Raw genomic sequence first — 27,385 nt, forward strand, 5'->3', positions numbered from 1 at the left:
GCCGGACCCCCCAGGATTTCAGCGGCGGGGGCTTTTTATTGGAGCCTCTCCCTGCAAAGCACACAACTCGGTACCGGCTCTGAGTTGTGTGGGAAGGTGCACATTTAACCCAAGCAGACTAGCGATTTGATAGAGCTGAATGCTAGATGGAGAGACGAGATGACACCACCACCACCCCGTCTGCTTCTCAGAGCACAGTGGTACCCCGGTTTTCAAACATAATCGTTCCAGAAGACCGTTCGAGTTCTGAAACGTTCAAAAACCAAGGCACGGTTTCACCATAGAAAGTAATGCAAAATGGATTGAACCGTTCCAGACCTTTAAAATCAACCCCTAAAACTACAAGTTTAGCATGAATTTTACTATCTAATGATCCCAAAGATCCATAAAATTTATGGCGTTCGTAAACTGAAATGTTCGTCAACAGAGATGTTCAAAAACTGAGGTACCACTGTGCTCCCCTCCCATCCCTTCACCCTGATTCTAGATTAGAGAGCACACTGAAGAAGGGAAGAAACCAACAGAAAGGGAGCTTCATGCGAAAACACACCTGCACCCCACTTCTCCTTCAACCTTCTCAGCCTCAGCTGCCTTCCCACTGTGATACTTCACGGCTCAGACGCAGTGTGCCTGCGCTTTATTTTAGTTGGCAGCTAGCGAGGAGAAATGGCAGCGAGAGATGAAACGATCTTTTCAAGTCCCAGAAAGAACTTAAGAACTACTTTTGAGCGCCCAGGGAAATGTTACTTTGCTTTTTCCAGGCTCTGAGAAGGAAGGACCTAGACAAAGACGCCACCTCCATCAGTAAGAAGAGGGGTGAGGGACAGTTTCCTGGGTGCACACCCAGCGCCCCGTACGTCCTCACCTCCAGGATGGCAGCGGACATGCCTTCGGACACAGAGCTGTTCACCAGCGCGAAGCACTTCTGCACAACCGCGTGGAGGTCGTCCTGAGGCATCTCGGGGATCAGTCGCACCCCAGTGGCCCTGGAACGATACGGGCAGGGACCTTACGGGAGGGCTGGAGGACAGGTGACAGCTGTGGAGGAACGGCCTCGGTCACCGGGAAGGTCACTGATCGGAGTGGGACACAAAAAGCAATATTGTGCTGAGAATCTATGTCCTACCCCATAAGGGAGGGAGGCGGCCGGCTAACAGCTCTGCTGTCGTTTGAATACATGTGACAAAGGAGACATCTCAGACATTGGAAGTCGCAGGTAATGTGTTTGCCATTTTCTGTATAAGATTTACACAACATCCCATTTCTAATTCAACCTTTTTTCAAATAATTTTTTAAAGATCCCAATAGAGACCATAATAGATGTGTAATAAACACAAAGAGAAATACTAAAATAGAATAAGGCAACAGTACCCCCGTTCCCACCACCCACAGGTGACAGTCTTTTTTCCTCTCAGTTTTGCCTTTTTAAACTTTTTTCTCCAACAACACTGATTCTTCTCCGGCCCCCACCCCTCTCCATGACTCCCATGACTCGGATACAATCCTTTCACATAACTGGCTATGCCTTCACATACGTGCTTTCTGTACCTACGAGCAATGTAAGGACACCTGAGTGAGTACGGGAACCATCGCCATCCCCGGTCCCGTTTGTGACGGGGTCGCCAGTATGGTGGGCTGGAATCCCGGGGTCCGTGAGGAATCACTAAACAGAGGCTGGCCACGCGTCTGGCCCTCGCCCTGGCCTGTCCCACCACTGAAAATGCGGAATGTAATGGGTGGCACTCGCAGCCACAGGTGAAGGACGGCAGGACAGAGAGACAGAGTCCTGGACCAACCACGTCAGATTTTCATGGGAACAATTAAGCCCCAGTATGTTTAAGCCAGAGTAGGCAGGTCTCCGATCGGGGCAGACAAATGCAATTTTGACCAACTGCTCTCCAAGGAGCGGGTGGCAGTTCTCACCCTCACCAGCAGAACAGGAGAGAGATGCAGCTCCCCGTACTCTACCAAACCCTGAATATTGACTTTTCCATTTGTGCCAATGTGACTGGTGCACACATCCTCTCAGCATGGTTTTCGCTGGCCTTTCCCTGAACTAGCAAGGCTGGGCACCTCTGCCACTCCCCAGGGAACAGCTTATGCTCCGAGGATATCAGTTCCCTTGCTTGTAGATGGGAAGGGAACAGTGCCAGGGGGCTCACGGGACCACTGGGAGGATAAAATGAGGAATTATCTGTAACGTGCTGGGACCGAGCCCAGGACACGGACATTGGGCTGACGGGCTGGCCACTCGGCTTCCTCTCCTGCAAAAGGCCCCTCCCTCCCTGTGCTCACCTCTTCACTTTGGCTTTCACTTCCCTTGTAAACACTGGATCAACCTGAAAAGAGACAAAGATAGATTTTAGGAAAAGCCTGCAATGAGCCTAAGTCGCAGAAGAATCGCATATGATGGCAAGAGAACCAGACTCGACAGTTGAGAAAGGGAGGAAAACCAAGTCAAGTAGGAGAGAATGCCCTGGGTGCAGCAGTTATGTACTAAGAACTAGGAAAAGAGCAGGACTTGGGCGAAGGTCCCCGAGCAGTACACGTACGCTCCTGCCTGCTGCTTGGTCTGGGAAGCCTGGGGCAGGAGGGCCAGCGCCCTCCATCCGACTCCAGGCCTCGGGACAGAAGCTCTGACAGCCATGGGATAACCTGACAGCACTTCAGATAGGTCTACGCAGTGCATTACCGTGGCTGGATCTGTCGTAAAACCTTTGAGGCAGAATGAGTTGGAACCCTGAGTAGATCTAAGACAAAGGACAGAATTCAAATGTTATTTTTTTTAACGGGGAACCTTCCCAGAAACACAATTTTTAAGCCAAGGGTGTGTCCATCCGTTGATGTATAGATAAACAAAAGGTGATCCGTCCACACAGTGGAATAGTACTCAGCCATGAAAGGATCGAAGCTCTGACACTCGCCCCACCATGGATGAGCCCTGAACACACGCTGCTAGTCCAAGAGGCCAAATGCAAAAGGCCACATATCATGTGACTCCCTTTATAGGAAACGTCCAAAAGAGACAATTCCATAGAGAAAGAAAGTAGATTTGTGGTTGCCAGGGACTGGGGGGTGGAGGGAATGCAGGTGACTGCTAACCGGTAGGTGTGGGGTTTCTTTGGGGTGATGAAAGTGTTCCAGAATTGGGTAGGGGTGATGGCTGCAAACCGTGAATATACTAACGAAAACCCCCATTGGATTATATACTTTAAAATGGTGATTTTTATGGCACGTGAACTCTCTCTCAATTACAAAAAAGCCAAGTGCAGCTCCCTCATTACGACACCCCCAGAGCCCTGAGTGTGGATTGCACTCCCATGTCACATCTGGAGGGAGTCCGTCCTTTGGGACAGCTGTTGTGTTTGTCCTGCCGCACCTCCGGTGATTGACATGTTTTTTGAATCGATGGGTCAGATTCATCAGGGTCTGACCCCCACCCCCACCCTCTGCCGCTCACAGTAATGGACCTCGCCGCCTCGGTTTCCCCATTTTACAAATGAACATAACAGCACCTTGGGAGGATTAAGTGGGTTAAAATACATCCGTGCTTAGAGCGGTGCCTGGGACACGGCAACTTCTATACGAGCAGAAGGAAAGAGTTAAATATCAAAGCCTGCCTGGGATAATGAACAGCAGCTTGTGCCACTGGTCCCAGCTTGTCTGAAGCCTCACCCCAGATGTGCCGTGCCCAGTGGCATGGCCACTCTTCTTAAGGTTTCAGATGGGGAGGTAGAGACAGGCAGTCGCTGTGTCAGAGGGACCTGCCACACCCCCGGCCGGAAAGCAAACCACCGTGCGTGCGTTAGTGCAGCCGACCTCCTCCCAGGTACGTCCACCTACTAAGGCCCTGAGACGACCTCGGACCCTTTGTCGGCTCTCCCAAGGGTCCTACAGGCCTCCTCAGGATGAGGCTGCCGGAGACACTTACCATTTCTGGTTCATCCAACTGCAACAAAACAACCAAGAGGCTGCTTTTGCCCTGTACTGCCCCTCGTCCCTCGTGCTATTAATGATGAATACAATTTAAAAAGAACAGCGAAATGTTCTCAAATGTATGCAAGTGTCACCCAAAGTCTGAAACATTGCTTCAAAGATACAGGCAGAGGAGGGTGTGAACACATTTGCGGAGGGTGTGATCCTGTTACTTCTGAGGAGCTAGGGGTGAAGACAGATTCGACCGCTCTTCTCAGTCACACTTTGCTAGTAGCTCGAAGGAATGACAACCCTATAGTTTCTCATGCTAACGGCAATCATTCTGCTTTCCAGAAACTTCATCTCAGTGTGCGGTGTGCGTGTGTAACCTCAAACCCTTCAGACTACTGGTGTGACCGAGATGTACCCCAAGAAACTGGTAATGCTAACTTCATTCATGACCCTGAGAACAGGCTGTCACTTTGAAGGCTAACACAGCAAATTTGGCTGTATAAGGAAAACTGAAGTTATTTCTAGAAAGAGTATGTTAAAGTTTGATGTATTTTAACAGCAAACTTCCAGGAGCAGCACAGAAGACAGACAATATTCAAAACAGGCACGTGCATGTAGCACACGTCAGAAAAGTACGGTGAGTGGACAGGGTCTGCATGTGACAAAAATGCTGCAAGGGGGCGGGGTTAACACGTACAAGTCGGCAGTGACAGAACAGCCCGGGATGTAAAGCACAGCACAGAGAGCGTGCTCAGTAACAGTGTCATAACTGTGGGTCCTCAACCTCCTGCGGAATCGCCTCGTAAGTCACATAAATGTCCAACCACTACGCTGTACACCTGGCACCGACCTAGTACTGAATGTCAACTGTGATGGAAAAAAATTAAAAAAGAATTTAAAAAATGCTGCAAACACCATTTAGTTGACGTCAGTAAGAACCCTTCTTGTTTTAAGAAACTCCAAATGCTGGCATTACCCAGAAAAATGTAACGGGCTTATTTACAACTGTTGCGAAAGTCAACTGCCGAAACTTAATCGCTGAAACATTCGGACCCGCACTCATGCTCTAACTGTCCGCTTTTGTTTCAAAAGTTCACATACAAATGAAAACAGAAAAATTGCCAACGCCTGGCCTCTGCCTCCTGTTTCCACTCCTGATCATTTATGTAGGTGCCTTTGGGCCGCGGGGAAGAATGTGGGCCGGCGGCCGTGGGCCTTGTCGGAGCCTGAGCGCAGCAACCTCCGTACGTACCCTCCCTCGGTGGACCTGGCCAGCTAGATGCTGCTTGAGGGGACAGAGGGACACGTGGGGGGACAGCGGGAGGCGTGGGAGGGCAGTGGGACGCGTGGGGGGGCAGACCAGCTCTATCCCTAGTAAGATCATCAGAGAAAAACTCCGACCGACCGTGTGATTGGTTGTCTGTGGCCACCGGTACCGATTGTATCCTTCCCGCTCACGCTTGGCCAACCTGTGTGAAGTCCTGTACGTGCATTAACCTCATTTCTTACCAGTAATCCTGTTACAATTACCCCGACCTTAGGCAGGGGGAGCCCTGACGCTCAGAGAGCTGGGTAACGTGGCCAGGTTCACACAGCAAGAGAGATGCTGGGCCATGAGCCCAGTTCCGGCAGCCTGCCTCTGGAGACTGACTCTGGCGCCTCGTGGGTTGTATCCAGTGCTCACCCATTTACTGACCCCTGTCCTCGCCTGCACCTTCTCCTTCCCACCTCTCTCCTAGGGGTGCCATTCTCTCCACCAGGAAGGCCCCACTGTCCCGCAAACCTCTTTACCCCCTGCCTCCCAAGCACAGGCAGGTGCCACGTCTCTTGCCCCGTCATCCAAACCAGAAGAAACATCTCCCCAGGCTTTCCTGCCACCTCCTGACAGCACAGGGGCCCTTTGCTGTCACCAGTTCATCTCCTCTCACCGTCTCCATTCCCTGCCCAAGGCCACGTCCAGGGCCTGTACACGTTTCTGTGCTCAGTCATATTTGCTGAATGAATGATTTCCACTTGACCCCGCCTCCCATTTCCCCTTTCTGATTCTTTTTGCTCAGAGTATCCGCATTCCATCCTAACCCTAACGGAGTGAACAGGCCAATGAAAGCCGCTTTTGGGCTCCAGGTATTCATATTTGAGTCCACATTTTGCTTATGGTCATTTTTAGTCAGAAATTCCTCGTTTCTAATTTTATTAGCATGCTTCTGCTCTCATGATTTAACTATTTGGGCAAAAGCAATTCATCAAGGAGAAAAAAATCAAATTTTACCAGAACACTGCAAAACTTAACACAAACGGAAATTTAACTGAAGACAAAGTAACCTTCAAGTGACCTGAAAACTGCATCCATCCAACCTTTCTGATTTGCTTTCCACGTCAGTTCATTTCCAAATCTCTCAGTGCAGCCAAGCAGAACAAAATAAAGACAAAGGGGAGGATAGACATTTTTATTTAATGAGAGCACATCTTATGAAACTTTAAAAAGCAAAAGCATTGCAAGCAACAAAGAAAAATTCTCATTTCCTCTAAGCTTATTTATTTTCCAGCACAACATATTGTTTCAACTCTCAGGCTTAAGGAAAATCATCTTCAATATAAGAAGTCATGGAGGAAAGTCACAAAGCAGTCGTGCTCAAACCAAATAGTCATTCCACATTCCTTATCAAAGAGCCCCAGAAAAATGCAGCCACCAAAACCCTCCTTTGAGCAGGGACCACACACTTGCTAACACGGCTGAACTGAGCCATCAAAGAAACTTCTAGAAGATCAACGCCAGACTCCAGCCATCCCGCAGCCAGTACCGAATCCCAGCACGTCCACACAGAGAGAAAACACCAGCAGGAGAGATCTTATACTTGACACCCATGGCAGATACAAATTATGCCGTTTGCATCCACACGTTAACTAACTTGCCAGCAGGTAGCAGCACTACATGATTCTGCAAATTCCCTATGCAACTAAAAGCCAAGTTTCTCAAAGGTTCTCGCTGAGAACGGCCCCCCAAACAAACAGATGTACAGCACCTACAAAAATAAGACATACACAGCACCAAGGACTTTTCAGCCACCTAGGAATATCACTCTATTTTATAAACGGTTGGGAGAATAGTAAAGGCCAGTTAGAAGGTGGAGTGATGGCCGTCCACAGAAAGAGTGGGAGCTGCCTCCGGGCAGGGCCACGCGAGGGGGCAGGTGCAGCTGCAAGGGTGCTTTGCGCCCAGCCCCGACTGCCGTTTGCGGACAGCACACCTGCAACCTGTAATCACTCGTTCCCACCTGTCTTCCTGACCGACTACATGCCCCACGGCAGTTGGCGCCGGGTCTGTGCCAGTCACTGGGACACAGCCACGTGCCTCCAGCACAGGGGCACTCAGTAAGTTTGTGAAGAAATAAATAAGGAAGTAAAATTGTACACACCCACGATGGGTGTATACATATATGACAATGTACATTTTGCATATGTCAACAGACAGGAAGTACATAAAGATACGCAAGCCTTCCAGTCCCTACCGGGCATCCACAACAGAGGACGAAGGAAGCGGTGACAGTCTTACTACAGCTGTGCCGTCTGAGCACACCTTTCACCACTAAGAATGGGGGAAAAGCACGGAGTGCATGCCAGGGACAAACAGTGGCCATCGTATTCCCACAACGCACCGATGGTAGTCTCCAGCTCTTCCGTTTGGTCGTTGATGAAAACAAACAGGTAATCCACGTATGCTGTGGGCATCTGTGCTTTCTTGGACCACTCAGCATCGATGATTTCACCTCTTCCACCACAGCCCCGCTTCCTTTAGGGGTTCTTCCTCTCCTCTCCCCACTGGATACGGTCTGCCGAACGTGGAATCGGGTACCTGGACCATGGACCTTGAACAGAAGGATCCGGAGACAGAGACATGGGGGAGTACGTTTTCCCAGGTGAGCTGCCTGGAGTGTGGTGTTCCCGCTAAGACCTCTGGCCTCGGGGGTTGCTTGGTTCCTGCCGCAGTGCGAGCCTGGCCTTCACCCTGCCCAGCAGTTCTCTTAGTAGCTCTTGCAGTCTTCTGATACACATCTTTTGCTGAAGTTGGGCTCATGCTTGCAGCCAGGGGGCACTGACTGAGCTGTGCAGCTCCCTCCTCAGAGGGGTCTCTCCGTGGGGAGATGGACGCGAGGAAATAACCGCTGTGCACACCGCAATTACCCGCTAATAGCAGACTGCTCTTTGTCAAGACGTATTAAGTAACCAAGTCGATGCAATTTTGCGCTAAGAGGTGCCGCACCTGACCTGGAAAAGCTGCAGCCCTCCGAAAGCGTGTAATTTACCTAAAGAGTTGATTCAGTCATTGAGCTGTGCACTGAACAAAGAAAGACAGGCAGCAAAGTAGAGTGTACTGACATCAGATGTCACAAGTAATTGTAGTACTTGGGGCGTTTCATCTGTTGGATGAGATCGCCATTAAAATACGGATTTTAATATGTCCCAAGATTTGACCTCTGACCCACTTCTCAAATCCATTTCCAGATTACCAGCATATTAACCTGAAACGTTGTAGTACAGGTTCAAATTCAAACGTGAAATCGTTTTCGTCTCCTGCTAGTTCTGTATTCAGACATGATGGTGAATTGAATCCTTGACTCTGAAAATTGATAGACGTTTGGAAATCTGATCATGACAATAGGGGCAGCTGGTTGAAGCTGAGTGGTCGGGAGCAGCAGACCTGATGAGGTCACGTCTGAGCCACAACAAGATCTGGGGAGAGAGTCTCGCTGAGGAAACAGCCACTGCACTGGCCTTACGGGGGAACACGTGTAGGGGACACACACAGCGTCCAGTGGGGCCGAGTCAGTGTTTTCCAAACTTCAGATCATGGAGCTAATCATGAAATCCATTTGTGGGTTGGAAACAAGCTTTTCTAAAATGGCATGGACTAGAATAGCACAGCATAGCATGAGTTGGTAAGGTAAATAGGGTTGTTCGGTGAAGCGTGTCTCCGTGTGTGTGTGTGTGTGTGTGTGTGTGTGTGTGTGTGTGTGTCGCAGGGCCCCGTGTGCTGACTTGGTTCTGTCAGCTCACGAGAGCCAGCTGTGCACACCCACTTCCCTTCTCAACTCTGGTCAGTGACATCTGCCTGACAACTTGAACCTGACCGTGGTAAAAGTTCTTAACGCCATGGAAATAGGCAAACAGGACTTTTGGAAAACAGGCTTCTCCCCCCCACCCCAGAGAACGGTTGTGAACACGCACCAGCGTGCCGCTCCTTGTGGCTGAAACGCAGACACACACACACAACTTAAGGGCAGCAGCCTGCCTGGGTCGTGGGAGGCTCTGAACCGCGTGACTACGTGTATCAGTTTTAAATCTTCTGTGGCGCAGAGGGAAACGAGGCACATGTGCTATTGGAAGGGGTCTGTGGCCCACTGGATTCAGTGCTGCCTTCAGACATTTAGAAACCAATTATTCTGTCTGCTGAAACGACATCAGGTTTTGGGGGGTGGTGGCTTTTGTTTACCCCTTAGATTTGATGAAGACCTTTTACAAGGTGGGAAATTGCTGTGGCCGGAATGTCTGCGCCCTCCCCCCCAAGTTCATGTGCTGGAATCCCAACCCCCAAGGGGACGACAGTAAAAGGTGGGGCCTTTGGGAGGCTGAGAAGACGGCTGTGTGACTGACTGCAGCACATTCGGATCTGGAAGCCGTGGTCTCTCCCGCGAACGGAGAAAGTGACCAGATCCTAAGAAAGCTCGGCTAAGTGTGAAGGTGGCACAGTGCCACGTGCTTATCACTGGTGTGCTAGGGGGCACATGTGCCACCAGGGGATGCATTTCCCCATTCCCTGCAGGGGATTCCATGATGAGCAGTGGGCGCCTCTGGAAGAAGTGCTTTAGAATCAGTCATTCATGGCAGTGAACTGAAGGTCTCGGGACCCTCGGATCGCGACCATCACAGCAGGTTGGGGCTCCCACACCAGGGCTCCCTTTCCTGGCTATGTCCTCTCACCACTTGCAGTCCCAGCTCCACCCAAGCAAACCAGCAGCCCAAACTTCAGTTATTTGCACCCACTTTCACAGTGTGTCATAGCTGCATGCCATCTGTCCCTCTGCTTATTTGGTACTTTTCGTGCAGTCAACTCAGTTTATTTTTAAAGGAAATGTTCGTAATTGGAAAGCCAGTGTCACGTGCCATAGATAGAATGCAACCATGAAAATGCAGACAGTGACAAAGAAAGCCAGGTTAACTCGGTTCTTTCTACACCCCTGTTGTTGCCAGCCCAGGGCGCTGAGCTTGGGGCCTTCTCTCCTGGTTAGCAAGAATTTTAGCATCAACCTGAGACTTTTTCTTTCAGCCATGCTCTTCAAACAGAGGGACAGAAAGAGAATTAAAATAGTAATAATAATAACTTTGCCACTAGGGGACTTAACACTAATTAGTGCACAAGGAATTATCTTGTTATCACCAAAAGCCTGGCACTGAGAGAGAGAGAGAGAAAGAGAGAGAGAGAGAGAGAGAGAGAGAGAGTGTGTGTGTGTCTGTGTTAAATCAAATGACATAGATTGAAGGGCTGCTTCATTCTCCTTGACAGCCTATGTGGCCACACAGATTCTAGCCCTTGATACGTTGGTTAGGTTAGGTGGCCTCTTTCTAGGTAAACGTACCATTTCCAAAGGTCCTTTAGAATATTGAGAAAAGTGGGGGCCCTGCATTGTATGCTCAGTGGGTCCCAGGGAACTAGAAAACCTGTATAAGGCAGAATTACAGAGCACATAAGACTGAGTTATGTAGAAGTCTGCTCACACCTATTATGTGAAGTGACACAGTGCAGTCACACAGGAATTCAGCATGCACACACACAACTCTTCCTGCTTGGCTAACGTGCAAAAGGAAGAGAAAGAAGTTGTTCATAGGGGTGCTCTGTGCAACCCTGGAACAGAGACGCCACGGAGAAAGGGAGGTGTCACTGCCGTGTTCCATCTCACTGGATGGAAACACTACGTGTATTTTGTCCAAACTGCTTGGAGTAAATCAAAGTTCACGTTCATGAGATGACCGGTGTGGTCACAGATTCTCCCAGCCCTGAGCGCTCAGACGGAGCACACGCTAGTGGCAAGTGGAAATCTCGGAGTCCCACGGAATGAGCTGCAGGACGTCCAAGCCCTTCCACGGGTCTCGGGTCCCCAGGGGTCAGTTATGGACCCCTCCCCACGTGGAGTGTCTCTCCTGCTGACAGACGCTTATTTTCCATCCCAGCGCAAGTCAGTTACAGAATCGGGGCCCTGGTGAAGAAACTGCTCTGTTTGCTGAGCAGTTTCGGGGAGTTTCCAAGACAAAGGGGATCACGTATGAGGCCTGCCTTCTGCGCCATTTAGACCCGCTTCCCCTTTCTACGACTCCTCTGTGTTTCCGTAAGAACTCACTCGTTCTCCTTGGTAGCAATAAATTAAGCGCAAAGAGGTATAAAGCCTCATAACCTTTACCCTGCTCTGGTGTTCATTTTTTAAAAGGCAGACATTATTTACTTACAAAGAACAAAATAATTTGGTTAGAAGAGTAATGGAAACTAATTTTAGAAAATACATAAAAAGCATAAGGAAGACAACAGCAATAGATAAATGCTGCCATGGCACGTACCTCAGGACCTACGATCAGCATGTAAACGGTGGGCTCTTCTTGATGCCATTCTTAGAAAAAAGAAAACAAGCTTTTAAAATGGTGATAAGTCACAGCGGAAAACATAATTATTACACTACAATATATATAACATCAGACCATTTTTCTGTCACACTAGTCAATTTGAATTACATTTACTTAAAATGTAAATCTTTGACATTTTTTGCTTTTAGGCAAAATATTTTGCTAGAACATTACGTGTTATCCAGATATCTAATTTATTAGGTAACCAGCACTGCCACGCCACCAAAGCTCAGTAATATACTGGAGCACATACAGATCGACTTCAGCAACACAAATCCACACACATGGTACACACTGACATGCGGGAAACATTTCCAGATCAAATTATTTTAGCCTTATAATTATCGGCTATTTTTTATGATTTCCTCAGAAGCCAAGGGCAAAGGAAAGTAGAAAGCAGCAGAAATTACGACTCAGAACTATTATTTTTCTGGTTGCTTTCAGTGTAATGTAGAAACGGGTCTGCAAATGTGCAGAGCAGGAGAAGATACAGCTCAAACCCCAAACGAGAACAGGGTGAGACGGGCGCCCACGGGAACCCGTCAGCAGGCCGAGTGCCCAACATACCTGCGAAGGCGTCCACTAAGTATAGCGGGTCTTTCACTTGTCTGAGTCCACAGATCAGGAGAAACACATGTAAATTGTCAGTGCTTTGCTTGATGTCTGCAACAGAAGGTATTTTCAGTGGAGAGGTCTCAGCCTGATGGTGGCAACTGCACCACACAGCCCGGAAGCCACAGGGCTCTGAGTCCCCACCGGCGGTTCCCACTCCCTAACCGTTACATCCGGTCACTGAGGGAACTGACTCCTCAGGGCCCGTACACCTGAGTGAGCCCAGCACGCTCAGGTGAAGGGAGGAGGAACCTGGTCCCAACTGCCGCGAAATCATGAGAAACTACACAGTGGTGGTTTTAAGCCACCAAATGAAGAGGTGGCTTGTTATGCAAAAATAGATCATTGAGTCAATAGAAAGTGGAAATGCAATTAACACAAGCTGACCTAAAACTGTATCATTTGCAAACTTATGTAAATGAACATAAAAGTCTTGAAAGTAAAAGGTTTTCATTCATTCCATTTCATTCCTCCATTGCTTAATGCAAACATTTTCCTTTTGTAAGTCTTGAATAGGAATATATTAGTCATTGACACCACTTTAACCCAATCACAAAAGCTAAATAATAATAATAATAATATAATAATAATGCACAACCAGCTCTGGAGAAAATCTTTACTGAAATGTTAAGATTCAGAAGTCCCTCTTAGAAAAGCCTTAAAAAATTATCACAGCCTCTGAATTACCTGTGAGCAATTTCATTGAGATATTTGAGTTTACTTTTTTATATTTCCCTAGTATTCTGAGTATCCTGAAACTAGTCTTAGAAATACAAACATTTTTGAGTATTGTTTGACCCAAAGTTGAAGCTAGAAGCTTATGTGCAGAAGTTGAAGTTGAGATCAGAGGAGCTGAGGGCAGAGGAAGTTGCGGTCAAGCATTTGAATCCAGGTCAGGGGACAGCACTTCTCTTTAAGGATCAAAGTGGAAGAATACCTTTAAGGGTAAGAAGGTCAGGTGTAAAAAACAGTCAAAATCCAAGTTGCCAGGCAAGAATCATCAAAGAATGCCGAAACCAGTGAGGGAAAGTTTGGTGAGGATGGAAATTAAAAGTGTCTTCTCAAAAATTACTTATTAATTACAAAGGAAATAGAACACCTGTACATGGAGAAACCCAGGGACACCCACTTACGTGAGGAAACCTTAGCCCGGTACACATGGGTGTTTATACACACACACATACACACCACACACACACACCACACACACACACACACACCACATGCACACACACACACCACACACACACACCACACACACCACACACACACGACACACACACACACACAGCACACACGACACACCACACACACCACACCACACACACACACCACACACATAAAAACACACACACGACACACACGCCACACACACACAGCACACACACGACACACCACACACACCACACACCACACCACACACACACCACACACACACATACCACACACACACAGCACACACACTACACATACCACACACCACACACACACACCACACACACCAGACACACCACGCACCACGCCACACACACACCACACACCACACCACAAACACACCACACACACCAGACACACCATACACACACACCACACACACACCACACACACCACACACACACCACACACACCACACCACACACCACACCACAAACACACCACACACACCAGACACACCATACACACACACACCACACACACACCACACACACCACACCACACACCACACCACAAACACACCACACACACCAGACACACCATACACACACACCACACACACACACCACATACCACACACACCACACCACACACCACACCACACACACTACACACACACCATACACACCATACACACACCACACACACACACCACACACATACCAGACACACCATACACACACCACACACACACACCACACATATCACACACCACACACACCAGACACACCACACACACACCAAACACACCACACCACACACCACACCACAAACACACCACACACACCAGACACACCATACACACACACACCACATACCACACACACCACACCACACACCACACCACACACACTACACACACACCATACACACCATACACACACACCACACACACACACACACATACCACATACCACACACACCACACACCACACACACACACACACCACACATCACACACACCACACATACCACACACATACACACACACACACACACACACTTTATATATTGAAAAAGAAAATAAAAAACCCAGTAATGGGAGAAGCTGATGTTACGCGTCTCCGGACGTGGTACACAGAGAAGGACACAACATCACTTACAGCAGTTCAAATATATAAGAAGGAAAAGAAAGAAGGTGGCAGGACAAGAACCATGCAAGTCCCAAAAAGAGGGGGACAGTGGAGACTCGCTCTTACTGAATGGAGAGAAAGTAAATTCAAGGACAAAACTAACAAGCAAGGATCGCGTCCAGAGAAGGCATGCAAGGAAAACACTTTTAAAACCCCTGTGATGCTTCGGCACAGAGGCACATTTAGTTCTTTACTTTTGCTACACCGCCAGGTTAGATGTTGGGGACCTATCTGTCGTCCCCCTTTATCTTGCTTTGACACATCAGATGCTTGTTACTCAGAACCGCCGGTGCAGAAGGCCCGGTGGCCTTTGGATCAGGTAAAGCTGGAAAAACGCGGCCCTCCACCCACCCGCACGCCAGCACCCCGAGGAACGTCAGCCTGGAGAGAGAGAGAATTCACAACACTGCTCTTCCGAATGTCCAGGCTGTGACTTCCGGTAACTCGGATTAACTTCAGGCGCGCTACGGCCCTGCCCAGCTTTAGGGCAACGTAGTGTGTTCATCCTTAGATTTTAAAAACAGAAGGAAAAAAGACTGGCCTGTGCAGGCCTGGAGGTGAAGCAGGAACCGCCCTAATTTTTTTTGGTGGACTTTGTTTGCTCGTATTAACCCCAAACTTAACTTTTCTTGTCTTTGCTTTTCCGCTAATATCCAGATTAAACATGAATGCAAGTTTGAACATAGCGCTTGCAAACAGGTACATTTATGTATCGTTTTGACGTTCCCACTTCCTGGAGAAGGGTATTTTTAGCTTCCAAATAAAATGTGTCATTTTCATGGTCTGGCACCATATCGGTCCCAACACGCATTGCCTGATCCTGTAAGTGACTCATCAGCTGCCTCCGGAACAGACACCCAATCCACGTTAAGGCACTTTCTGTCCCCTTTTTCCTATTCTAGCAGCTCTGGTTATTTTCTGTATGTGTTATTATAAGGAGAAAAGAATTCAAGAACTTCAGATGACTGTAGTCAGTGAATTTTAGCTGAAAGATCGGATTTGGGGGCTGTGAGAGCATAAAGGGATCTAGTAACTAATTTTTCAGATGAAAAACAAGTGAGTTTTCCTAGGAAGTGGTATACTACCGTCTGAGTTAGGCATAGAAGAGTCTCCATGTAGAAAAACAAATAGAGTTTAAAAAGAGAGAGAGAGAAAAATTAACACTAGAAATAGAAATAAAATAAAATAGAAGACAGACAAACAGGGAGGTGTGGCCAGGTCAGATTTAAGCTTTCATAGTTTTGGGGTTTGATGGCCTGCAAGGAATCAGTACTTTAAACGTCTTGGTCATTGGCATTTAAAAGATCACTGAACCGTTGCCACATTGAAGGCGTATGCGGAAATTCTCGGAAAGCCTCACCCGCCAGGTGACTCACGCCAGGTGCACGCCATACCTTCTGATCAGAGTAGCTATTGTAAATATCATGTGAAAAATGACAGCAGTGCCACTCAGGGCATCTCTCCTACTCTGTTCTTTATGTGCTCCTCGCTGATCTGGTGGAACGTGGAATCTGGTTAGCATAAAAAACCGTGTAATGCTATAAACTCAGGAGACAGCCGTTTGTTAGCTCGGGCGTGTGACATACTGCAAGGGAGAATGCACCATAAACTTGACAGCAGATATTTCAGAAGCGAGCTGTAAGCCTTGGCGACTGATCCGCTACCCGCCAACTTACATGGAGTGTTCCGAGCAACCCTGTGCAACCCCCTCCCCTTGATTTCACGGTTAACAGTTCCTAAGAATTCAGAGGGTGTTTGATCACTAAGCATCTGTATCATATTCACTGTATCTTCTGCTGTCACCGCCTGAGGCTCAAAGTGGAGTGACACATCACAACCACAAGTTTTGAGCGCGCCAGAGGCCAGGGTAAGATGGAGAGGATGGGTGACAGTGGCGGCCCATCTCTGCAGTCTGGCAGACGGCAGAGACGAACGGCCACGCAAATGAGAACAGATGCCGGATCATAAAACCCAGAGACGCAGACTAATCCTAGCTCATCTTACCCTTAAGCCATTGTCTAGCCCAGTCACAACCCTCCCTCCCCTGTGACCCATATATTCTGCATACGTTCACACCTTCTAATTGCACCCATTACCATTAAGGTGTGGCCAAGTAGGTCTCTGGGGAAAACGTTTTCTAAGGAGCATTTTTAAATCTCTCAGCTGTTTCGTAAACCACTCAATAATAAGACCAAGGAGACAACAGAACTCAATAAAAAATCCTTCTGCTTTTGGAAATTATGAATCTTAGTTACACTGCACCTGGGTCCTGTGATGGATAGAAGATGGAATCACGTCACAGCAGGCAGTGTAAGATGGGCCCATTGGCGCTGACCGATGGCACGCATGACACGACAAGATAAAGCAGCCGGACAGCAAAGCGTGGGCTCATTTGTGATGCTGAGAGCAGCTTGGCTCTTGTCACTGACACTGACGGACGCACTCGGAAATTATTTCTAATAAAATGCGGGGACATTTGTTTTTCTTTTCAAGGGAGTCTAATGCTGACATACAGTACGCAGCAGAGGTTTTGTTTGAAGCTTTTGGAGCAGAAGCCGGCTTGCGGCAGTGTCCTCGTGTTTGCTGAGGGCGGGACAGCAAGCGCATGTTCCGTCTCTTCCTTGAAGTTCACGGCCGGACCTGCAATTTCATCTCCCCCTGGGGGTCCCCGCGCCTTGTCATCTCTCGGGAGAAACATTTCCGGCTAAAACAAGTACATGCGTAGGCTTCCGATTGCATTTGGTGGGCCAGTTTTAGCTGTCCTGGCACCTTGAGCAGAATTACTGAGTTGGTCAGCCTGTCAGGCATTTATAACCCCAAAGGGCACACACTTAGGAGCCTCATGTCTGGGCAGCTAAACTTTCCCTCCTGAAACATGCTGTACAAAAACCACCTTTTTGTTTAAGCATCGTGATTATGCTTAGATGGTAACACACACAGACACGCAGCAGCAGGACCCTCCAAGCCCCATTGCATGCAGGGAAGGTGGTACCATCACAGCATCTGCTCACGTGAGACGTGTGAAAGCTGATTAGGGGCCGACTCAGCCCAGCGGTTCTGTTTTGAGAACTGGCTCCTAAGGCAACAATTGGGCAGACACGTGAAGGCTGAAGTCCCAGCAGCTAAACCACTGGGTAGCAAGAAGCTTCAAAAACTCTGACCGTCCAACAAGGCCTGGCCAAATAAGTCTACAGAAGCCACAGTAATACAATGAAGGAATTAAAACTCATGAGGTAATTAGAACTAATAGATAAATTTACAAAATACTGCAGAATATAGTGTCAACGTGCAAAACCCCAGTGTCTTTCTATATACAAGCAACAAACAACTCAAAAATAAAATTTAAAAACATTTGTAATAGCATCAAAAATAAAATCCTTAAAAATAAATATAGATATTAAATATAAAATAATTATAATTCGATAATTTGATATATTAAAAATATTTATGTTACATTATAAATATATTTATAATGTTGAAAGAAAATGTCATGGATATAATATAGCTATAACAACATTATAGATAAATACATAAAAATCATATATATGTAACATTGTTAAGAAAGATCACATGGAAATGTTAATAGCAGCTCCTTTTGGTGCTGAGATTTCAAGTGGCTTAAATTTTTGTTTCTTTATCTGCTTTCCATTTTCCCTTTTACAATGGTCATTGTTACATGTGTAACTAATAAAGGAGCATGAAATGAACACAGGAGGGTGGCATCCTTAAAAGACTGAATGTCACACGGAGGGGACACTGGACGTCGCGGTGGCACGTCTTCTGAGCAGCACCCTCTCCCTCCTGCCCTCCAGCTGGCGTTTCCTTTCAAGGATCAGACCCCGACGGGGCCTCCAAGAACGGAGACGCCCACTCCTGCTACTCCCCATCCTTGTTCTCCTAAACCAGGGAATGTCTCTGACCCGACAGCCTCTTTTCCACAACCATGAGCACGTCAGGAATATCTGACACTGGTTGACAAGGTACACGTCCAACAAAACCCCACCAGAAGACTCTCTCTCTCACCTGCACGTTGAAGAAAGGCCTCCCAGTTAAAGGCGGTGTTTGGTGCTGTTGCGATTCCTGGGTCAAAGAAAAGAGAAGGGCGTCCACACTGCTGTTGCCAAGCCAGCTATGCCGTGTTAAAGTTAAGTGACGGTCACACGTGGGCCTCATAAAGCCACTTGGCGTTCTGAGTGCTTCACGAATGCCCGTTAATACCTCCACACCTGAGATTTAAAGCGAGCCCACGGGTTCCCAATGGGCAAAACCACCACCTTCAACCCCACCAGCCATGTGCGGGCGGCTGCCTCTAGGTCATTGAAAGTCTGAGTTCCTTAGAAATGCAGGTAAGGAAGAGGTTTCTAAAACATTAGCCCCTAACCTCTGGTAGCCCCAGGTAGAAAGGGTGTCTTTACGTAAAATTCCTAATCTCAGCCTTCTCCAAGTCATGTGTCATTGCCTGCTGTCTGCATCATTTCCTCAGACAGATGTGTTTTAAATTCTCTGAAAATCTGAACATTTTAAGATACAGAAAATTCAGTGACAACATTTAACAGATTGTCTTGGTAGCAGAAAAAAACTTTGAAATTTCGTGAAATGTAAATGAAGTCATCCAACCACCTCCACGTTGCACGTCTAATGTCTGAGTGCCCCGCCCCCCGCCTGCCCTGGGCACAACCTCTGGGAGGAGGTGTCCCCACACAACCCTGGAAATCCTAAACCCCGCTGAGCAGGTTGACGCTTTCAGTCCGTCCGGCTGGAAACAGGTTCAGAGAGCTTACACGGTATTCAGAACGCTTGTAGGCGGCAGGGGCTGCGTTCACACCCACGTGCTGCTTCCAAGCCCGTGGTTCTGCTGCCTGGCCAGACTTTCCCTTGGTTGGCCATTAGGCCACGGCCAGGAACGGGGAGGTGCCAGCCACCTCCTGCCCTGACACGCGCACGCACCTTTCATGCTCAGAGCCAGCGCATTGTTTTTAAGATGCGGGCTCCGAGAAAGGGTTTGTTTGGTAAGTGAAACCACCCGAGCACTGATAACGGTGGCGTGCGCTGTGGGCAAGGTGGGCCTGAGGGAGGCTGTGCCCTGCTGGTCAGCACCCCGGGAAGCTCCTCACGGGGCCTGAACTCTGAGCTTGGCCCCAGCACCTGGTCTAACCTCAGTCTGGCATCACTTACAGGTTCTTCCAGGAGCTGCTCAAGCCACGATTCCCATCGGGCAGTACAGTCACTTCCTGGCTGTGTGTAGATCCCGAGGGTTTCGGGAGAGGATGTCCGAGGCCACCATGGGCCTGGCCCGGGTGAGGCGGGACGGGGGTGGGGACAGCGCAGAAGCGTTCCAAGCCCTCCCAGTTCAACTCAACCTACACAGGGAAGCTCATCTGTTTCCTTTTTTAAACACACCACTGACAGAGTGCATTGTACTTTACTGGTCGAAACATTAAGTGATCTGCATGTTAAATTATTCTTTTGTAATGTTCTGTTTATCTTCTATCTTAATGTTGGAAAATAATAAAAGGGTATCCATTCTATGAACTATTTCAAGTAAATCTCACGTTATTTCATCCACAAACATTTCAGTACATGTCTCTAAAAGACAAGGACTCCATTTTTTTCCCAAATATATTAAAAAATTCTTACCTTGGCTCTGGACATAGATCTTACCCTTAGCATGCGGCTTTTGAAAAGAGGGGAGAAAGGGGGAAAAAAGTAAATTTGATAGATTGTTACAACTGCTTTTTAGAAATAAAGGCCGTAAAATAATCATCTTGGAAAACATCACAAAGCATCCTCTATACAGCCGCTCACAGGCTAATTACTTTATAGGAGCAAAGAGTTAACCTCTGCTTTTAATGGGGATTAGCCCATTAAAAGTACAGCATCTATAAGGTGAGAAGCCCAAAGACAGAAGGCCCTTATATTAGGCATAATACAATTTTAGAGTCTAGTTACTATGTTAGTACAAAGTTATTGAAGCTCAGACGAGAACATGCCAGTGACACAGCCCATCTGGCGCATATCGTGTGCGAACGCTGCGGGTAGGCATTTGGGGACATGGTTGGGGAAACACATCCTTGAGTGGAAAGAGTATGCTCCCACAACTTTGGAGAAGAAAGGAGTGGGGAAGGAGGAGGAGGAGGAGGAGGAAGAGGAGATGGGTGAGAGTGCCCACTATGTGGGGAAACAAGAAAGCAGGCACGGGGGGGCAGACTCTTCCAGGCAGGTGAGTGGACTGGTCTCAAGGACCCTGTCAGGACTTCCCCGAGTGCCTCTCTGACATCAAGGGGATGTGTGGCACTCACATAAGTGATCTAGATATTTGTACCAAGATAGAAACTTACTATTCCTGCTGGTGTTTTCTGGTGGAACGTCACAAAAGTACTAGAGAGAAAAAGAATCCATGTCTCGAGTTCATTTCGACACAGTGGCATAAACGTTTTTAAAGTCAAGTTTAGAGACAGGGCGGAAGTACCAGGACTACAGTGAGAAGCCACATTTCAGTGGCCGCAGGGTCAACGAGTCGAGATACCGATGGCTATTCCTCATAGGTAATCAAAGGACAGAGTCACTTGGGTGAAGAAGTCTAAAAAAGGTGCACCTATGTGTCACGTGGCTGAAATATCCGATCTGTGCACAGAATGTCAAACTAGCCAGTGAGTGGCGGTCCCAGGAGCAAAACTCTGTGCTGTCCCCCGGATGTGTGGAAGGGTGCCCTGAGGTCCCCTCGGTGACGGGGAGCCCGTGGTGCTGTTTGTGGTCCTCTAAGCACCTCCACCTTCATCCTCAAATCAGTTTCATGTTTGGGGAAACAAGCCAAAGGGGAAGCTGTCCTGCCAAGGGAGAGGGGATCAAAGGGGAGAAGGGGCGGTGGCCCTGCGCTCGCCGGGTTGATGGAAGGTTCTGGGAGGAGCAGCATCCCGCCAGCTCAGGACGGCTGACCAGAAATCGGTACACAGACAGGGTCTCGACTTGGCCTTACGTTGTATATGTCACCACTGGAAACTGGACATTGAAGTTCAGAGCCCTAAAACATGCCTTCTGTTTAAATATAATTTCCCTGGAAAGCTGAAGAAAATTTTATTGGGAGGTAGTGGAGGCTAAGGGCGCCTCTCCCCTAAGCAGCCCTGCGCCGGAAGCACCGGCCGGGAAACTGCCTGTAAGAAGGACGGTGACGCAGAGCCAAAAAGATACCAGTGTGGCCTGTTAACTTGGACGTTAACACACGCGTTTGACAACAGATTCAATCTAACCCTACGCAAATTTGACTCATGAAGGTAAGGCAACATAGGGTTTTAGTCTTGCCGCTATTTTCATTAGAAACATGGTCTGTAATTAGAACTACATGAATCCAGGATGCTGCTTTCAAGAAGATTTGTTTTACACAAACAAAAACTAACTAAACTAGTATCTTAACTCTATAAGCAGAATTAACTGACTTACTAGAAACATCAGGATTCGACTGCTGGCCTTTACATATTCCCGAGCATTATTTCTCTAAAATCTACTGCAAACCTGAAAAGTAAGTATCAAGTCCTCTACAGACTTTTAAAATATGTCATAAATGACATTTTAAGTTTCTATCTGAGCAAATCAATAAAATAAGAGTTACACTATAAAAGGACTCTGGACCTGGGTTATTTTTAATCATCGTAATAAAAGAAATCTGGCAAAAGGAAATTGGTTTATATTGATTTTGAAAAACATTTTCTATATTAAAATGTTCTAAATACAAATTAGCTTTCTTTGCTCAATATTTACTGTTGTTTCACTTGCCTTGAAATAACATAAAAGTCAAATATCGTTTTGCAAGATTAGCTCATCGATGCATAAAATGGAAAAGAAGACGGACCGTGTGTGTGTGTGTGTGTGTGTGTGTGTGTGTGTGTGTGTGTGTCTGTAGGGGGTGGGAAGGGAGGATTCTACATTTTGAATGTCCCTGAGAAACCATTACTTAATTTGACCCATCACTAGATTAAAAAAGCTAGGGCCTTGTTGGATGGATACCTGTAAATACACAGTACGTGACTTTGTAACAGACCCAAATGCTAATTGATGCTGTTTCATAATGGAATAAGAGCCAGTCAGCAACAACAAAAATGCCCCACTCTTTGATTAATACAACCTCCTAAAATTAAACTTCCTGCAAGTGAAAACCACAACAAATATTCGTTCTGGAAATCTATGCAGTTTCATACTCCACAGGTGGCAAAAAACATGAACTTTTTACTTTGAAATGACAATGGTGGGGGATGGCTTCATTAAAAGTACTTTTAAAATAGTTACAAGTGGCTTAAAAGAAATTGTGGATGGACATATAAAGCTCTCAAAAGACAGCTACGTCACAAAACACGTAAATAGAAACTGGGCACTTTAAGGGACACAGGTCTCCTCTTTTCTCCCTCTACTCTTTTCCTTTAGAAATCTGTTTTTAAGCAAGGAAAGAAAATAGTGGTCTTAAAGAAAAAGAAAAAGGAGTGGCACGGCCTTGTCACTGAGCTCCCACAACTGAACTAGACAAAGATTTTTCAAGAAAAGAAAACACCCATGAATAAGACAAGGAAATCTGAGAAGTGGTGAACTGGGCTGGGGTCCAGTCCCGTGGGCGTGCGTGGGGCAGGCCTCGGAAATGAGCCTCAAACAGTCCGTGACCCTGGGCACCATCATGGGGGAGAGCCTGACGCCTCCTCGGGTCTGGTGGCTTAAGAAACGGGGAATGGCAATGGGACAGCACCCGAGAAGTGACATCTGTGGAGTGAACAACTCGGAATTACCGCTGGTTATTAAAAGACCTCCCCTACCTTTCTCTGCCTTCGAGACTTGAAGAGTTAGAACCAGTGTGCGAGCCCCGGGTCAGGTAAAAGGTAGACTTGACTTCTAGGCTCTGACACTGACGAGGTTTCCATCCTTTGAGTTATTTTAAAACATTTCAGTTCCCAGGGGTCTCATGGGGCGGGGGGCGGTGCAAAGAACACTTGCAGCCCCATGGCGACGTCTCTGAGGAGAGCCAGTCTTAATAGAAGTAGAGAAGTTACTAAGAATGATGCGCTTCCTGGGTACGACCAGTCCCCAGGGTTTCTCCTGCTGATCATTTGCGGGGAGGGCTGACCTATAAGCTAGAGAGTCGAAAGACGAAACCCACGACAGGAATACTTTTCAGGTTCCATCGTGTTAGAAACTGTAATCAAAGACGTGGTCTGTCGCTGCTGGGACCGCCACCGTGATTTTTGGAGATAGATACGCAGCAGTGGGCCATGCGAGGAGAAGGGGCAGTCGTCAGAAGGTCGCAGGACAGCATGCGCCCACTAGACACACAGCCGTTAGTCGCTAAGCAGCTCGCGCACGTCAGGCCAGCACTAGTCAGCTCACCTGTGCCACGACCTGCGCAGGTGACCGCCAATGAAATCTGTCTTGCTTTCTGTGTTTCAATTTCCAAAAGAATTCTGATGAGCACAGGCACACACTGAGCACGTAATGACACTGTAGGTGTCGCCTCACACAACTGCTCCAAGACAGTTATTTTTCTTTAATAAATGCCAAGATAAAGTAGGCCAGAAGGCAGTGACTCACAGTTGCCACATTAAAAGCCAGCCAAACAAACCGCTGAAAAGCACCCCCCACCAGGAGGCTTACCCCCGTGCTAACCTCAGAAAAGTGTACGGCTGTGTCGTTTGGGTCACCGTCGTGCTGCCGTGAATTGGAAAACTGCATCAGGCAGTAGTACTTAAACTCAAGACTTTCTAAAAATAGTTAATAAATAATTGGAATTTAGAGAAAGTCCTCTTATCAGAGTACTATCCGAAAGAGCGTGCAAATAGTGCAGTAAAAACCCCATAGGCCTGTGGGGTTTTGACCCAGTGCAGGTGTATTAAACCATAATCATTGCTTCTGCCGAGAGCAGCGCCATCGATTAAGATGTACATCTCACTTATTTTTAATTTTTTGGTGAAATACATCCATTTTCTGGTGAATGGCGAATTTAGAGAAAGCATTCTAAACTTGGACCTACAAGTACCTCGATTTGCATTCTGCATATACCTAGTACGTACTGTAAAAGGAAATCAAAATTTTATACGGGCTACTTTTACATTCCCACAACGCCTATATCGGTTAGACATGTATAGTGAATCCAATTCCTAGAAAAATGCCAAATCGAGTTCCCAATATCACAAACCAGAGTCAGGCCATCCCAGAGCACAAGCACTGCTGTACTTGCATGATAAATATTAATAACAGCACGGGGACCTGGCGAAGAGCCCTCTGGGGTTGTGCAGTTTACAAAATAGGCACGATATTGAATTACGGCTGATAAAAACAACACTAAAAAAAAATAATAACGACCTGAGCCCAAACAAAGGCATTTCAAATTAAAAGAGAGAAAATGAAACCATCTTTATTGAAATCCAATCAAAGTAATTTGTGCAAAGTCAACCAAAGACAGATTGGTGATGATAAATGCAGCCTCCAAAATAATATTTTTAAAGGCACACCCCAGCTTTCTCGAGGGCTGAAATTCACCCAAGGCTTGCAAAATAAACCCTCCCTTGGCACATTTTTGTTAATATGTCTCCCATGACCCGGGACTGCACGAGTCTGTGTTTTAGCAGCCTTGAAACAGGGCACTCCCCACTTGTAGGCACGTGCTATCCAACACGGCAGCCACCAGCCTCCAGAGGCTACTGAGACCCTGAAAGGGATCTGGTCTGAACGGCGCTTGGATTTCGAAGACTGAGTACAAAAGAATGCAAAATACCTCATTAGTCATTTGTATACTGCTTACATGTTGAAATAATAAGATTGTGGATGCAAAGAAGGCAGCCTTGGCCCAGGAGAGGGCTGGCCTTTGCCGGTGGATTCTGGGAAATAATCTATGTGATACCTGAGAGGCGTGTCTTTGTGTGGGGTGGGGCCAGCCACAACCAGTAGTGTTAGCTGGGGGCTGCCATGCCAGAAAGACCAAACGTGATTTAGGGTGTGCACTTCGGGTCCAGCAGTATCAGTGGATGGAGACTGCATTCAACCATGTGGGCAATGAATTAACCAATCAATCCAGCCTACCTAATGAAGCCCCGACAAACTCTGGGAAACAAACGTGGGTGAGCCCACCTGGGGGCCGGTACTTTGGGCATATGGTCTCAGGTCAATCACCAGAGGGTAAGATGCCTTAAGTCCCTGGGGGAGCAGGCACTGAAAGCTTGGCCCTATGTGTCTCCTTAGATGGCTGATTTCAGTCCGCACGCGTTCCCAGTAATAAACCATAACCGTGAGCGTAGTGTAATGCTCAGTTCTGTGAATCCTCCAAGCAAACTAGCAAACTTCAGGGGAACTCACAGTTGGTGCCAGAAGTGAGGGCTCCTGGGGACACAAACTTTGCAGTTTGGCTAACTCCAAGCAGTGGGTTAAATAAAATATACTATTAAAACTAATTTTACTTCTTTCCACTTACTTTTTTTTAATGCAACTACCAGAAAATTTAAAATTACACTCAGGGCTCACCTTCGTGGGTTGCGTTGTATGGCTGTGAACAGCTCTGGCATGGAGAGTGTGCCTGTGTTTACATGTGTCCTCATTTAAATTAAGCTTGAGAAACACGAGTTTTACACCAGAGTTTATGCTCAAAGCTACATATATACCCACATAAACTATATAATAATGTATATTCCCTCTTTTGAAGTCGCAAAAGCAATAAGAAGCAAATGCCGTAATTCGTTCTCCTCTGAGGTTATTGGCATTTGATTCCGGTTTGATAATAATTAGGTAGGATCAACTAATCCACAACCTGAACCATGCTTCTCACTAAGACAGCAAACGTCTCACACTGGAGACAAAAGCTGGTGGTTTAATAATGAAGGGTAAGACTTAATTACTCAAAAACTGTGTCACTGTTCAGGACACACAAATGAAACTAGTCCCTCTACAAAAACCCACCCAAGATAATTATATGAATACGGCTGAATGATGACCCTTTATGTTATTTATACATAGTTTTTATTTGCAAGACTAATCAAATAAAGGTATTGAACTGAACTGTATTGAAAAATCACCCACACTAAATAAAAATACAAAAACCTATTAAAAAACAGTTCACCTTCGAATTTAATAACTAACCCCCACCACGTAAGTGATAAAAACAAATACATCCTTACTTTTATTAGCTTTCATTATAGTGCCTCTGACATCATCACCCAAGATCAAACAAGTTTTGCTGCCGTCTCGGTATTTTCCCAGCTGCCTGGTTACTGTACTTGGAAGAGTATCTTTGTGCAAACAAAGACGGCTACCCCAGGGTTGGAGTAGATGTGGCGCGGCTGGCCACTCCAGTGACCGCCAAATGAATGGTCAGCTTAGTTCTGAGATGGAAGACGATCCTTCTGACAGCACAAGACAACAGTATAGCTGCCCAGCCCGCCCCTACTGTAATCCACCTGCTTTTAGTAGCGTTTTCTTATTATATTGGAAAGTTAAACTCACCTAAGGATAATCCTTTCCATGCTTCAGTTATCCCCTTGACGTGGGTGACCCCAGACCTCTGTCTCCCACTGCGCCCTCTTCTGGGGGCAGCCGCCACTGGAAGCTGTGTTCTGGATACTCACCCCCAGGCCAACTGGTCTCTAATTCCATTTGTCTGGAACTCAGAGACCCCGTTCCTCTCCCTTCCCCCCTCCAAATGCCTTCACTCAAGTTCCTCCAAAATGTATTGATCAAAAATCATAAATTGTGTTTACACATGTGAGCCCCTCTTCATTTCTTCCTTACATGCTGTCGTCTTCCCACTAAAAACTACCCACAACATGGTGCGTACGTTAAAAAACATTCTTTATCAAGGTGCATTC

General features: G+C 47.1%; 1 protein-coding gene across 1 annotated transcript in view; it reads right to left on the reverse strand.

Annotated features, from left to right (window-relative positions):
• The window catches only part of GLT1D1 (glycosyltransferase 1 domain containing 1), a 50,977-nt gene that overhangs the window by 7,733 nt on the left and 15,859 nt on the right, over window positions 1–27,385 (reverse strand). The window contains exons 5-10 of the mRNA XM_033098448.1: window positions 20,196–20,232; window positions 18,582–18,638; window positions 12,166–12,261; window positions 11,536–11,585; window positions 2,296–2,339; window positions 866–986 (exon numbers count right to left, since the gene is read on the reverse strand). Of these exons, the coding sequence (XP_032954339.1) occupies window positions 866–986; window positions 2,296–2,339; window positions 11,536–11,585; window positions 12,166–12,261; window positions 18,582–18,638; window positions 20,196–20,232 (405 nt within the window). The remainder of the gene's footprint in view (window positions 1–865; window positions 987–2,295; window positions 2,340–11,535; window positions 11,586–12,165; window positions 12,262–18,581; window positions 18,639–20,195; window positions 20,233–27,385) is intronic.

Source organism: Rhinolophus ferrumequinum, chromosome 25 (assembly GCF_004115265.2).
Source record: "Rhinolophus ferrumequinum isolate MPI-CBG mRhiFer1 chromosome 25, mRhiFer1_v1.p, whole genome shotgun sequence".
Taxonomy (NCBI): Eukaryota; Metazoa; Chordata; class Mammalia; order Chiroptera; family Rhinolophidae; genus Rhinolophus; species Rhinolophus ferrumequinum.